Genomic DNA, 16,120 nt, shown 5'->3' with positions numbered 1-16,120 from the left:
ATAGGTGTCCGAGTCTAAATAAAGCGACACGGTGGCTCAATGGGGTAGCACTGTCGCCTCACAGCAAGAGGGTTCTGGGTTCGATTCCCAGGTGGAGCGGTCCAGGTCCTTTCTGTGTGGAGTTTAAATCTTCTCCCCGTGTCTCCGTGGGTTTCCTCTGGGAGCTCCGGTTTCCTCCCACAGTCCAAAAACATGCAAGTGAGGTGAACTGAAGATACAAAATTGTCCATGACTGTGTTTGACGTTAAACTTGTGAACTGATTAATCTTGTGTAATGAGTAACTACCTGTTCTGTCATGAATGTAACCATGTATTAAATGTAGCTATTTGTGCTACGATTTCTAGTCGACTGATGATGACAGATACATATCAGTGAGAGTCGACTCTTCAGCTCCCAAACATTTAGCATTAAACTAAGCCAAAATTAAACTATGACCATGGTTGAGCAGAAAACTTTGGATAATTATTCTTTTTCTATTAAATAATTATTCTTTTTTTAACTCTCATGGTATCCTTGCTTTAATCGAGAAGGTCCTGGGTTTGATCCCCGGGTGGGGCGGTCCAGGTCCTTTCTGTGTGGAGTTTGCATGTTCTTCCCGTGTCTGCGTGAGTTTCCTCCGGGTGCTCCGGTTTTCTCCGGGTGCTCCGGTTTCCTCCCACAGTCCAAAGACATGCCGCTAGGCTAATTGGAGACACTGAATTGTCCCATAGTTACCTAGCCACTGGGATGCACAGACCAGTGCATTGTAGTGCCGGTCCCAAGCCCAGATAAATAGGGAGGGTGTCAGGAAGGGCATCCGGCTTAAAACTGTGCCAAATCCCGCCGGCGACCCCTAACGGGAAGAAGCTGGAAATGCCAACCCCGTAACCAAAAACGGGACAAAGGCTGAGGAACAAGAAGAAGATGGTATCCTTGCTTTAACCACATTGTTTTGTAATTTCTGTTGTGTTATCCAAATATGTCCACCAAATGTATATTTGTGGCATTTACCAGACACTTTTATCCAAAGCAACTTAGTTATTACTAATAATCATCCTAATTCCCATGTAACTTGTGTACATGAGCAGATATTACCTTTAAACAGGATCATTTATCTTTTTATTAAAACAAATGGTTAAAAAGGAGAGATGAGAAGAGCATGATTATCTGTGTTTTAAGACTCTCTGTAAGAATGTATTGCTGTCTGATGTACAGAAGTAGTGAAACACTACAACACATGCAAACTTAATAAACACACTTTTTTTCAGAATGAAGCTTATTATTTTGTTCAGTTCTTCTGGACATGTGTGGATGCCTTTGTAGTTTTGATATCCTTTTATAGGTAACAGCACACCATCTAGCTCAAAATGCACAGTTTATTGCATACATATATGCTGTTATGAGACAATTTCACATTTTAGACATGTTGTCTGCTGACTTTTACTCATGGTTAACTAGACCATGTGTGACTATACCATTCAAGATGTCCTTTTCCCATTTCCTCCCAAACTAGTTTAATCCAATTACACAGATGCCCACCCTGACCAAAGACAGCTGCAGACAGAGGTGCACTTACTGGCCCCTTATATCACATACATAGAGCCATCAACCAGAGGTCACAATTGAATCAGCAATGAGGAAACTATTGAACCATCTTTAGCTAGATGTGTTTGTGTGGGTTGGTTGATAGCACAGCTGGATTGGCACCTTTTTCAGTGTGTGTTTTCATTTGGTACTAGACCAGCTAAGAATCTTATCAGGATGAAGATGTTAATGAAACTAAATAAACGACTCTTTGCCTAACTTTATTGTGGATATCAAATGATAGCAAAGTGTCTGGTAGTGTCATCACATTTTGGTTGACGGTGGTGATCCTTGTCATATTGAATAATTCCTTGATCAGTGAAAAACATTTAAGAAAACTTAAATAGGTTTTTATTTTATTAATGCCAAAAATGAACTTGTGATTGAATTTGTTGTTCCATTTTTGCCTTACTTTTTACTACCTTGAACTGTTTAGATGCAATGATGATGGAAAATTAATACACAAAATACCACAGTAGACTTCAGGCTCTAGAAATTAATGAGGCTCAGCCCCCATCATGGCTCATGATACACCCCACCACCACCACCCACACACCCACCCACTTATTTTCGGTCTCACATGATCTGCGCTCTGGTGACTGGAGGCGCATGTAGACATTAGACCACATCAGATCAGTGTTTTTGTATCTGATGGTAACAGGAGCAGAAGATTGAATCTAACCATGTGGCTCTTTACATTGCTGACCATCATTGCGACATTTACGGACTGCATAAATACTCAAACATCATGGACACAAGAAAAGGTACATTTACCACTGTGTTATTATATCCAGATACGGTTGATCTGAATGAGCTTTGCTCTTAACGGACTCTGAACGCTTTTGTTGGTTGCCAGGTTTTGCGGAATGTCTGTTGAAGGATGGACCGTTTAATTGAAATTATAGCAGTATTTATGTGGTTAGTGGTAGTCTTTCTGTCGATAATTCATTCTAACAAGTGTGCTTGGTTAATGCGTTAATAACGCTGTTTTCAATACTAAAGGTGTTAACGGGAATCCATACAGCGCTGTGTTAAGTATGTCCCTCTGCTGCTGCTGTTTTTCTGCTGTCTCTGCTCTGCTCCAGCAAAATGTAAATATACAAAACGACCAAATGAACACAAATTCGTGTTCAAGTGAGAAAAAGGACATGACTAGAGGAACAATGGTGATAAGCAATTAATCACAATATAAATTGGGGGACTATATTCAGTCATTTATAATTTTATAATTGTGACCAACTACAGTGATATCAATTGAGGGTTAGGGGCCTTGGTCAGGGACTCAACATTTACAAACTGGTGGTGGTGTGTGGATTGAACCAGTTTTTTTTTTTTTTTATTAGTACCTGAACCACTAAGCTATACTCAAGACCATTAGCTTTACTTCCAAATCCTACTATTGTCATTTTTCATTTGCAAATGCATGAAGGACAGAGATGCAATCTGTGTCAGGACATGAGGATGTTTTGTAAACAGAGCATTTGAGCATTGAATTGAACATAAAGTGCAAACAGGTAATTAGTACTTAGCTCACATTAGTAGTGTTTGTTTTATTGACCTGAATATAAATAAGATTGTATGGAATATTTTGTCCTTAGGGCGATCGGGCGACGCACCACCAAAGGGCGAAAGGAAAGAAATTTTTCTATCACATTCAACCAGTGTTAAACTAGCTAAGACTCTTCTGGACAGTCTGTCTTGCTTCTGAATATCGTAGTCTAATCAGCGGCGAGTTGTGTTCCGTACAGTACCGCCCCTTTTTGTGCGATTTCAGCCTGCTTAAAAATCGCCTCGGCTTGCTCTCATAGACTCTCATGTTAAGGCACTTTTTTTTAACTGCATGCACTGCAATACAATCTCTATGGGTTCCGGGAGGGCTCGCACTTACGTGCTTGCGTCACACGTAACCTGGTGTAGTGATCTCGTCACCATGACTACCCTTACCTCAGTTCGGAGCAACTCCATCATGTCTTTAAGGGAAATGCCATTCAGTCGTTGTAGTAATCAGGATAAATTAGCAACTTAAGAATTAGGGTCACCCAGACAAAATTTAAACATCAAGCAAGTATCTACAAAGGGTGGAAAATCATATAAGTTACAAGTAAATTACAAGTAAGTAATGTAATTTTTTAATTGTGAATTGTGATTGCACTTATTGTATCTCCCCAATTGTTTAATTGTACTTCTTTATTCATTGCACATCAACCCTGATGCCCATCTTTATTCTGGATCTGCTGCACCTAAAATAAAATGCTATCTGATGAAGACTGAATTAAATTATTAGTGTGAAGGCTTTACTTAATTTTATGATTAATGGTAAAGCTGGTCTCTCTCCATGTTTAAAGTTATTTGTGAGGGCAAACTGACAGATGACTTAAGATGTTAATTGTTTAAGCTTTAATTTACCTATTGAACGGGACACCTTGGCCATCATCGCAACAATTGCCCCCCCTCCTGAGAGATTTGGCAGGAGCCGCCACTGCTTATAGGGTATGTTTCCTGAAAACTAACAACAACAAATACTGTAAATTCTGAAGTTTGGTAACATGCTACATTTGCATAGATAATGTTTACTTGACTATTGCAAGTTTATTAGTTACATTGTTCATTCTACAAAAACTAGATAGCTAGCCATCACATTTATGCATAATTTGTGCATTAAATCTGATATAGTGGACATTAAATGTGCTTTATTTTTTCTACAACAGGCCAGTTTCAGGCAGAAATGTATTTCTTCCATGATGATATTGAATTTTACTACTAAAACCTGCTCAGTCTCTTTCCTCTGTCTTCTTATGGCAGCACACTTCTTGTCATTAGTCTACTCAGATGGAGCTTATGATATAAACAGAGAGGTCTCTTGTACAAGTTACTTTAAATTCCTCTGATAATTTGTTTGATTTGAGGACTGACCTTTAAGCGATGTCACTCATGCTGCATTGTGCCGTCACTAATGATGAACAGACGTATTTGTAGGTTTTTAAATGTTACTCAGCACATATGATGTAGGTTATAAAGTGATGTTATTCTTTCCGCTAAATTTAAATGTATGTGATTTTGGAAGACAAAGTATAACACAGCAACCTTATATTAAACCTGCATAGGGTTGATGATTGAGAATGTTCGCTCTGATAGTTAGAAGATAAACTAGAGAAGCAGATTTTTTTTTCTTTCACAACCATATTATAATAAACTGCAAGCCATTTAGGAAGGCTGGCATGTTTCTATTTGTTAGCAGTAAAAACTAATGGGGTAAAGTACATGTATATATTGTAACTAGCAGGAGAAATGTAAAAAAGCCAGAGTGTGGGTGTTTTTTTTCAGTTATGCCCACCTAACTTGAAGTAGTTAACAAAAATACATGTCATTAATCCATACATCTTGTTTAACATTTGTTTACATTCAGCACCATGACACATACTGTGTGTATGGACGCCGCACATTGGCTGACCCTGCTCTCTGACCCCAGCTTCCAAACAAGCTGGGATTTTTTAAGATATATGTATATATGACAAATAAAGGCATTCTATTTTATGTAGCACTGTCATATTTAATCCCGGATGGCACAGTGACACAGGGGGTAGCAAAAAGCACCTGGGTTTGAGTCCTCAGCAGGGCAGCCAGGGTTCTTTCTGTTTCCTCTGGGTGTTTTGGTTTTCTCCCAAGTTCAAAAACTTGTCCCCTTGTCTTGGCCACCTGTCTGGGGTTGCAATTAAGACCTTCAACCTCACTTGTAATTTGCAGGTAATATGTGATACCCCTAAATTAAACTAACATGACTCCTGGGTATTATGCAAGTTGGAGCACTGCACTGTGTTGTCATGTCATGGTGTTGGGATTTGTGAAGCTGATTACCCAGGGCCACCCAGGGCGATTCATCAAAGCATCTGGGCAACAATGATGAAGATACATAATGAAGATACATAATCCAAAATATTCTTGATTCGGCAATCTGTCTATACTCTTAAAATCTATTATTTTCACAGTATGACTTTTTGTTTAAATGTTTTTGTCTTCAGTGACTTTGAACCATGAAGTATACCACAGAAGACCAAATGAACTTTGAAACCAAACAGAAGTGAGGCTGACGTCAGGGACAATCAATGCCATACAAGCATCATATATGACTGAATGGCCATACAGTGTAATTTACTACAAAATAATGTTAATAGTACATTTCAGTTAGGTTTTCTTGTCAAGCTTAAAGCAGCGACTCGCAGTATGATCCTGCTCTCCCAAACATCCCCAGATACAGCTTCCCTTTTATGAAAATTTCTGTTGCCTTCTGTGGTTTGTGTAGACCACATAATTACTCACTAGCCAAATTCAACCTATAATTTTCCATACAAACAAAGTGAGCATGCTCTGGAACAGTGCAGTTAAATGTCTGACTTTTCTACAGTGGAGTAGTTTTATTGCTAGATCCTGGAGCTTTTGCATCGACAAACCCAGTTTCCAGAAAAGTAGGGACATTTTGTAAATAATAAAAAAAAACAAATCTGTGATTTTTTAACTCTCTTGAACCGTAATTTAGCTGACAAAAGTACAAAGATTTGCAGTGTTTCCTGACTAACTTAATTGTATGGTACAGAGCGGTGAACGACAACTCATCTTTTAGATCCTCATTTTATACACAAGCATGATACATTTACCTGGTATCTACGCTACTGCTTATTGTGGAATGTGTTAAAATGTGTTAAAAAACCTGTATATTCTATACATTTTTCACTCTTATTTTACTCCATCCCAAGTGTGTTGTAGTCATCAAATCCAAATATAATCAAGTTGTAATTTCTATTATATTCAATGTAAATTATTTATACTTTTGTACATTGAATAAAAAAAGAATTAACAAGCCTTTGATTATTATTTTTATTGCATTTTACAAAATTTTCCAAACATTCAGAAACACCATAGTTAGACCAAAGTACCACACAAATTTAGTCATTTATTTCATTCTGATGACCACAGGATGTGATGAGACAGGCTGTATTTTAGAAATCCTACTGTATTCACTATTTAATTTGGTATTTAGGCAGTTTTAAACATAGATAAAAGCATACTGCCAAGTATATTGCTGACATGATATCCCACAATGCACCGGAGTAGGTTAATATTCAAATAGCCTGGGGAAAGAAATTGGGAGCAGGGTGTCATTGTACACAAAGAATAAATTCATTGCCGAGTCTTTATCATCTCTCAGTCAGAATAAAAATACTCAGTTTCACTGTTGTTTCTATGAGAATCTCTGAAGGCTGGAGAAGTTGGGCTTTACATGTTGTAGGAAACTGTAACAAAAGTCCAAAACACACACAAAAAAGAGATTAACATTTATGTTAGTATACCGTAAGTAACAGTGGCGGCTGCTGGTCTTTCAAAGAGGGGAAGCTCATTGTCGGCTTACATCATAAAATTTGTCAATTTATTTACACATAAATTCTGCCCTCTGTTCCTTTTACAAGAAAACGGCCTGAAATGGGTTGCAGTTTGTCTTTCGACTTCACTCGCAAAATCCGCGATGGGACTGAAGCTCCCAGTGATTAAGTGACTAATGAAGTGTATTGCTTTGGCAATACGAATGTCCCTATTTGTCATACCAATAAAGCTTCTTTTGAGTTTGAGTTTGAGAAGTGACGGTGTAGCGCTCAAACTAGCTGTCAATCAAAACGGGATTCAGCCTTTCCACTGATCCTCCAATCATCTTGCAGAAGCTCAGCGTCCAGACCCGCCCACAGCTCCATTCACCCCCAGAGACGCTCAGCGTCCGGGGGCGGGACAAAATCGAGGCATTTATCCAATGACCGGCGAGTTTCGGAGCATAAAAAAAAAAAACCTCAACGCAGTCCCATAGAAGTGAAGAGACGCTCAGCTTCTGCGGGCAAATGCATTGACGCTACGGGAATGTATGAGTTAAGTTAAGAAAATCGAGTCGAATTGTGATAATTAGCTGATTCTGAACGAACTCGTCTTCGAGATGAACGTGTTCTAACGCATTTGTAGTCAATGAAATGTTAACACAACTGTACATATTTGACCATTTAATTTTGGACATTTTAGGGGAAGCTGAGCTTCCCTTGCAGTCTTAGAGAAATCGCCACTGGTAAGTTAAAAGGTTTGGGAGCCTTTTTTTTTATTAATAATAATCAATGAGAAGATTTTACTTAATTATTTTATTTATTATGTAAGACAAATAGGAAGCATGAATGGAGTGAAGATGGTTGACGTTTTGGTTTATACCAAGCAAGGATGTACTGATCTGCTACTGAGTACTGATACTGGTGTGAATTGCTGGATCAGTATTAAATTGGTGACTGAAATCACATTGATCATTCACATGAACATTGGACATTTGCACCCCTTACAGTTCTTGCTTGCAGTAAGTTTGGTTATTTTTGACAATGTCAGTATCCAAACGCTATCTTCCAATATTTAGAGCTACAGTGGGGCCAAAAAGTATTTAGTCAGCCACTGATTGTGCAGGTTCTCCTACTTAGAAAGATGAGAGAGGTCTGTAATTTTCATCATAGGTACACTTCAACTATGAGAGACAAAATGAGAAAAAAAAATCCAGGAAATCACATTGTAGGATTTTTAAAGAATTTATTTGTAAATTATGGTGGAAAATAAGTATTTGGTCACCCACAAACAAGCAAGATTTCTGGCTCTCACAGACCTGTAACTTCTTCTTTAAGAAGTTCTTCTGTCCTCCACTCGTTACCTATATTAATGGCACCTGTTTGACCTCGTTATCTGTATAAAAAGCACCTGTCCACAGCCTCAAACAGTCAGACTCCAAACTCAACCATGGCCAAGACCAAAGAGCTGTCGAAGGACACCAGGAAGAAAATTGTAGACCTGCACCAGGCTGGGAAGAGTGAATCTACAACAGGCAAGCAGGTTGGTGTGAATAAATCAACTGTGGGAGCAATTGTAAGAAAATGGAAGACATACAAGACCATTGATAATTTCCCTCGATCTGGGGCCCCACACAAGATCTCATCCCGTGGGGACAAAATGATCATGAGAACGGAGAGCAAAAATCCCAGAACTACACGGAGGGACCTGATGAATGACCTGCAGAGAGCTGGGACCAAAGTAACAAAGGCTACCATCAGTAACACACTACGCCGAGAGGGACTCAAATCCTGCAGTGCCAGGCGTGTCCCCCTGCTTAAGCCAGTACATGTCCAGGCCCGTCTGAAGTTTGCCAGAGAGCATATGGATGATCCAGAAGAGGATTGGGAGAATATCATGTGGTCAGATGAAACCAAAATGGAACTTTTTGGTAAAAACTCAACTCATCGTGTTTGGAGGAAGAAGAAGAACCCAAGAACACCATACCTACTGTGAAGCATGGGGGTGGAAACATCATGCTTTGGGGCTGTTTTTCTGCAAAGGGGACAGGACGACTGATCCGTGTTAAGGGAAGAATGAACGGGGCCATGTATCGTGAGATTTTAAGCCAAAACCTCCTTCCATCAGTGAGAGCATTGAAGATGGAACGTGGCTGGGTCTTCCAGCATGACGATGATCCCAAACACACCGCTCGGGCAACGAAGGAGTGGCTCCGTAAAAAGCATTTCAAGATCCTGGAGTGGCCTAGCCTGTCTCCAGACCTCAACCCCATAGAAAATTTGTGGAGGGAGTTGAAAGTCCGTGTTGCCCAGCGACAGCCCCAAAACATCACTGCTCTAGAGGAGATCTGCATGGAGGAATGGGCCAAAATACCAGCTACAGTGTGTGCAAACCTGGTGAAGACTTACAGGAAACGTTTGACCTCTGTCATTGCCAACAAAGGTCATGTTACAAAGTATTGAGTTGAACTTTTGTTATTGACCAAATACTTATTTTCCACCATAATTTACAAATAAATTCTTTAAAAATCCTACAATGTGATTTCCTGGATTTTTTTTTCTCATTTTGTTTCTCATAGTTGAAGTGTACCTATGATGAAAATTACAGACCTCTCTCATCTTTCTAAGTAGGAGAACCTGCACAATCAGTGGCTGACTAAATACTTTTTGGCCCCACTGTATGTATTGCCATCTTACCAAAAATGGAAATGTAACTAACAGATTTTGTGTTCATCCTGGCATCCCTAAGTTGGTACAGATTTTAGTTCTGGTGAGTAATCTGCAAGTAGAGAAATAAGAAGCATGATTACTGTTTCATAAAATAATTATATTATACTGTACATCGAATCAGTGATTTGTAATGGATTTTTTTTGCATAAACAGTTTTGACCACAAACATAAGATCAAAGTAAAAGCAAAATAGTTTCCAAAATCTAACTTTTAAAAAGTTACTATGTTATGAACAACAGTGAGAGTACAAAAATATATGTACTATGGCATAAAGTAGTCAAAAGTTAAATTAAGTTTTTTTGTATAGTGTTTTTTACAACTGACATTGTCCCAAAGCAGCTTTACAGAATCCAGGACCAAAACCCCACTGATAAGCAAGTCCTGTTTGCTTTAATACAAAGTATTCTTTCCACAGTGTGGTCTGAATAATATTGTGACTAAGATATTTAATCTTTAAATTATAGTTATTTTGAAAAAGTGCAAAACATGTTTTCGCTTCATCATTAAAGGTGATTAAGTGTTGATTAGTCTGGGAAAAAAAGGCAATCATATACATTACAAATGAGATCCACAACATTTTACAAAGGGATCTAAAAATGTTCTGAATGTACTGTATTATACGTTTATAAGATGCCCATGCTCCAGAGAACTGTAGCTGAAATACTGCTTGTAGACCATGCACACAATGTTATGAAAGGCAGGTTGGCATTCTGACTGAATAGCCAAGCAGAGGATAAGACCTGGGAACCAACACTATGTGCTATGCCATCCACATGCCCTACACATTTTAAATTCGAATTTATTTTATATTTACTTACTGTTTATTCCTTATTATATATTGTCTTCCTTATATATTTGCTTTTTAATGTTTCCTCTTCTTCTAGCTGTATCACAGGGCAAACTCTCTGAGTTCTGCTGAATTGACCAGGGTTTCGGCCAACACTAACATAGACCGCATGTGGAAAAATGACCTAAAGCCCATGCTGGTGGTGCGTTATCCAGGCTCTGCAGGAAGCCACACAGTACAACAGGTCTGTATGTGTACCTGTATGTCTATCAAAGTTAGGAATCTAATATCATCCTAGTTAACCTGATCACATATAAACGTCTGTATGCTCTATCCCACTCAGCTGATTAAATCTACCCTGGGCTCACTGAAGGCCGGCTGGCAAGTGAATGAGGACCACTTTCAGGACTACACGCCTTACGGTCACATGCCTTTTACTAATATAATCGCCACGCTTGACCCCAGCGCCAGGCGACGACTAGTGCTGGCCTGCCACTATGACTCCAAGTACTTTCCTCCTCAGTGGCATGGACGGGACTTTCTGGGAGCCACGGACTCGGCTGTACCCTGCTCAATGTTGCTTGAGCTGGCCAGAGCACTGGATAACAATCTAAAGAGTCTCAAGGTGAGAATACATGTATTTAAGATAAAAGTTAAACTGCTGTAGCAGTGCATAATCTCTCTGTGTGGAAAAACAAGGTAGGATGGCAAACAAGAGATTTAGTTTAGTTGTGATTCTGTCAGGGTCTTCACCATAATGCATAAGGCTGTGATCAAACATGTCGCAGTACTTACCTTAATAGATATCATTATAAAAATTGATGTTTGCACTTTGGCAGCTGTGAGGAGTAACAAAGTCTCCCTGTGTTACACTGTGATGGATTAGCATCTTGTTCAGGACGTACTCCTGCATTGTGCTCAGTGTTTCCAAGTGGTGCCGGATCAGCAGCAACTCTAATAAAAAAGTTAGGGTTCCGATTTCAGTGCGCCTTTAAAAATGTATTCCAACTTAAATATGTGGCTCTTTTTTACAAAATAGAATCTATTTTGAAGGTTTTCTTTTGGATAAAGCTTATATTTCAAATCTCTGGCAACAGAGAATTCATATTTTACAACTGGAAAATATATTAACCAAATTGCATATATGCACCACTGGATGGCAGTGTGTATACTGTAACCTTGCTGGTTTTCTCAGGACTCCGGGTCAGACCTCACTCTGCAGCTGATCTTCTTTGATGGTGAGGAAGCTATGTATCAGTGGACCTCCACTGACTCTCTGTATGGGGCTCGCCATCTGGCCCACAAAATGGAGAGAACCCCACACCCTCTGGAATCTACAGACACCAACCAGCTAGATGGAATTGTATGTTACTTACCGACACACATTCACTTAATGTCCAAGTTGGGTCAACTTCCTATTGTTTATTATCAACATATATGGTGTAATTATAATGTTATAGTAGAACTAAAAGTATATGAGCAAAGATAAATGGACACACCAGTTTGTTGGATATTCCATTTTAAACCTGTGGTATTTAATATGGAGTACCAGTTATGGCTAAAACAGCCTCCACTCTTGTAGAAAAGCCATCTACAGGACTTTGTGCCCATTCAGTCAAAGAAGGTCTGGTTCAAATTTGAATTTATTGGACTTCTGATTGACATGCCAGGCTTACCTGCACTTCGTTGAGCATTAATTCGCTCTGGTGGAGGGGTGTGTATTTAACGAGTTTTAAATCAGTTTCTGAGCTAGACTGTTGCTGGCTCCTCTGTTGGCAACCTGCTCTTATATTTTCTGATGTTGAGCCTGATCTGGCCACAGATGTTTGGTGTATGGATAGCCTTTGACAAGAACAGAGTTAGCAAAAAAACTAATGATATTAACACCCTGATATAGAGTCTTCCTACAAAATATGTAGTTTCATAAAGCTCTGGGAAAGCTTATCTTGACAGTGTTATAAGCCAACATATTCCAGGACAAAATGTCTTTACCATGTGTCCATCCATCTCTTCTTTTCTTTTTTAAACAGGATTTGTTTGTTCTATTGGACTTGATTGGTGGTCCCATGCCTCGATTTGGTAATCAGTTCCCCAACACAGTCAGATGGCTTTCCAGACTCCAAAATATTGGTGGGTTTTATTTTCCATTCTATCTGTCTTCCAGTCTTTTCCCAGTCTAGAAGAAGTTTTTGTCTCTTTTATGTTCTTCACTGTTCTGCAAATTGTGTAAGGAGATCAACTGCAGATCTACTTTACAGCCAGATATTATAATCTTTTGCAAAATGGGTTCAAACCTCGCCTAAGTCACTGTCTGTGAGAAGTTTTGCAAGTTCCCCTCTGTCTGTTCAAGTAAAAACCAGCATTTAGTCTCCAACTTGTTTTTGGACATATAGGATATTTATCTACAGAAAGTAAAATGCTGCTTTGTGTTTTCAGAACGACGTCTGCATGCACTAGGCCAGCTGGAGGCTCATCCTAATGAGGTGCAGTACTTCTGGCCTGGCATGCCTGTGGGTCCGGTACAGGATGATCACATTCCCTTTCTTAACAGAGGTAATATTAAAATGCAAGTTTTTTTATACATTATTCCAAGCCTATTCCTATCTTTGGTATATTTGTCACACTTAGTCGTTTTAAACTAAATTTATTATAAGATGATCTTAGAACACAAAATGCAGTTATTATTGAAGGAAAAACATTAAACACCAACTGGCCCTGTTTGAATTTCCAAATGTATCAACTGGGTTCAGTTTGACTAGACACATCCCACACTTATGGTAGCACAGTGGCGCAGTGTATAGCGCTGTCGCCTCAAAGCAAGGACCAGGACCTGGGTTTGATTCCCCGGCAAAGCAGCAGTAAATTACTTTAGCCTTCTACTGCTGGGATTCAGGGTTCAAATCCTCAGCGTTGCTATCGGCTGGTCAAGCTTCTGTGATAGATTGTGTTCCGTCCAGGGTGCTTTACAGCATTGCTCCCAGTGATTCAGATAAAACCAGCTATTTTTGTCTAAATGGAGAAAACTTGGAACAGTGGTAAATTTTGTCAGAAGTGGCCAGTTTAACAAGAGTTGTTCCAAAAATCTATTGACTTATCCATGAACTCAGTTTTCAAGAACACAAGGGATCATCATCTTACATTTGCCAAAAAACTGCTAAATGACTCAAAGTTTTCGGAACGATTATCTGTGAACTGATAAGTTGAAAGTAGAACTTAGTACTAATATATATAAAGTACTAATATAAATACTTCTTAGCATCAATGTATATACACTATTTGGAAAAAAATATTGGGACACCTATTTATTAAATCTATGTGTTGTAGCCACAACAACTGCTAACAGGTGTAATAATTCAATGATATAAAGAAAATTATATGTGTTTAAAAGGAAGGGCCTTTTCCTGTTCCAGCATGACTGTACCCCTGTGCACAAAGCCTATAAGTCTATAAAGACATGCACAGAGCCCTGACTGAACAGCCCCAATGAACAGCTTTGGAATGAACTGCAACATTAACTTTGGCTTTCATGGCCAGCATAAGTAAGCAGCCATACAAATGTGCTTTTAACTGAATGGACAAAAATTTCCTCAGACATACTTCAAAGTCTTGTGAGAAGAATTTTCAGGAGAGAGACTGATGTTACAGCTGAAAAGATCACATAGAGATTACATTATTTTAATACTATTTGTTTTTGAAATGGAATGTCCAACATGGTTCATGGTCAGGTGTCCAAATACTTTTGACCATATATACATAAAGAGAGAAAGAAATTACTTGGTAAGTGGGGATTAACAGTGATTAAACTTGGGGACTTGTTAAGCCTTCTCTATGTTCTCACAGGAGTCCGGGTCCTTCATCTTATCCCCACTCCATTCCCCTCTGTGTGGCACACCTTTGATGACAATGAGGAGAATTTGGACCGCCCCACTATCCATAACCTCAACAAGATCTTGCAGGTTTTTGTGCTTGAGTACTTCAACAATAAAAGCCAGGATCCACCACCGCAAGCACCGTAATATTTCTTTACCTTCTGTTTATGCTCTAGTATAAGACTTGAGGTTTGTTTTTGTTGTATATTTTATGTGAATTTCATTGAAAGCTATTGTACCATTGGACCAAATATAATTTTGGAGATCAGGGTAATGGATATAAATAAGTATTTACATTTTGATAGGTGTAATGTGACCTATTTATAAAACATATTATATTTAAATGTTTTTTGATCTAGCCTTCTACGACTGTAATATAATATACATTACATCCATTCCTTTATTCAAAGCAGCTTATAAGTAAGTCATAAATTATATAATTTCTATATAATAATATTATTTGTATTTGAATGTTGGTAAAAATAAATGTTGCATGTGCCTACGTTCAAAAGTTCACAAATGATCAGTGGTTATGGTAGCAGATCCTGTGTGCCTTTTTATGCCCATGCCAATATTTGTGCCACAGAGAGATGAAGTTCTTATTTTGTGTATTGCACCTCATAAGTAAATAGATAAAATACAAATGTCACATGTTATTTCAGACTTGAAATAAATCATTCAATCTACCTAACTTATTGGCGTTGACAAGCTTATTGTTGTTTATTACTATTGTTGCTTGACAGTTTAATTATAGTTAAATCTGTTTGTGTCAAAACAATGTGGTGGAGTGATGTATACATTTAAACTTAAATTAAAACTTAAACCTGTAACTGGCCATGTTCACACCTCTGACACTTATCCTGTGTAGAGTTCTTACTAGTTCTAGTTCTAAGGTGTAAGTCAAGGTAACAGATCTTAAAAAACAACCTGGATAAGGTGTCAGTTGATTGCAGGGCATCACTCATACGCATATTCACGTGGAAGGATCACACACAGAATACTCACACAGACCAAAAGAAAACATGCCACTTTCTCCAAATACAATTAATGGATGGAAAGACTGAGGCTGTGATTATACAACAACATAATCGCAAATTACATTGTGACTTTCAGTCTGAGTCACAGTTATTCTTTAACTCTTAAGGTTTTGCACGATATAGGTGTAAACTAAATCCCGGTTATTGTTAGCCAGTATCTCACATCTGGATGCTGAAATTATGCATTAGATATAAAATTTAAGTCTACATTATTTGTTCTGCAAGAATAATTTCTGCAAGATATTACATTTAAAAATTTGTTCTTTTTAACTACAATTTAGAGTTCTGTTCAGTTAACATGAAAGGGGTAAAGAAATTAGGAAATTACAGCCACATTGCCCACACAGGCTCAGTCTTGGCTAAGTTGGCTTCTTTCTGCCAGTAAATCTGAGTCAGGTCCTAACTAAAAAAAATGACTCAAAGATACTGAGGGCAGAAATCTTAAAAAATGCTGTTTGTGTTTTTACATTTTATTGACTTTTATTATGAACAATCAGTCCTACAGTAATGGCTTTGCCATCTATTAATAACCTTAACTGCCAGGTGGAAAAGGTAATTATAGTGTTTCACCCTCCAGTGTTTTATTGCTTCTGATTTGTGTAAAGTGTAATTACAGGTGGACTGTAATTTATTTTCCAGCTGTTTGGCAGAAGTATACAGTTGAAGGCTGAGCCTGTACCTGATGAGACATGGTTTGTTGTAGAAGTGGAAAGAGGAGTAGTACTTTTCAGCACTTTCTATCTGTGTTTATGGCTCACACAATTTAAAAAAGGCCTACA

The 16,120-nt window shown here is 38.4% G+C and overlaps 1 protein-coding gene across 1 annotated transcript; it reads left to right on the top strand.

Annotated features, from left to right (window-relative positions):
* The first annotated feature begins 2,170 nt into the window (after positions 1 to 2,170).
* qpct (glutaminyl-peptide cyclotransferase) lies at positions 2,171 to 14,995 on the top strand. Its single transcript, XM_063007325.1, has 7 exons — positions 2,171 to 2,328; positions 10,533 to 10,679; positions 10,779 to 11,060; positions 11,631 to 11,798; positions 12,466 to 12,565; positions 12,872 to 12,988; positions 14,276 to 14,995. The coding sequence occupies exons 1-7, from the start codon at positions 2,248 to 2,250 to the stop codon at positions 14,449 to 14,451; spliced, it is 1,071 nt and encodes a 356-aa protein (XP_062863395.1). The 5' UTR covers positions 2,171 to 2,247; the 3' UTR covers positions 14,452 to 14,995.
* The last annotated feature ends 1,125 nt before the right edge of the window (positions 14,996 to 16,120 follow it).

This window comes from Trichomycterus rosablanca, chromosome 13, assembly GCF_030014385.1.
Source record: "Trichomycterus rosablanca isolate fTriRos1 chromosome 13, fTriRos1.hap1, whole genome shotgun sequence".
Lineage (NCBI taxonomy): Eukaryota > Metazoa > Chordata > Actinopteri > Siluriformes > Trichomycteridae > Trichomycterus > Trichomycterus rosablanca.
This window is presented reverse-complemented; position numbering and strand designations above follow the sequence as displayed.

What these genes read in the sequence shown, in the direction of transcription:
- qpct (XM_063007325.1), top strand. Translation starts at nt 2,248, where the DNA reads ATGTGGCTCTTTACATTGCTGACCATCATTGCGACATTTACGGACTGC. An exon ending in CCAACCAGCTAGATGGAATT is followed by an intron (nt 11,799 to 12,465) that starts GTATGTTACTTA and finishes TTTTTTAAACAG; the next exon opens with GATTTGTTTGTTCTATTGGA. An exon ending in TTCCAGACTCCAAAATATTG is followed by an intron (nt 12,566 to 12,871) that starts GTGGGTTTTATT and finishes TTGTGTTTTCAG; the next exon opens with AACGACGTCTGCATGCACTA.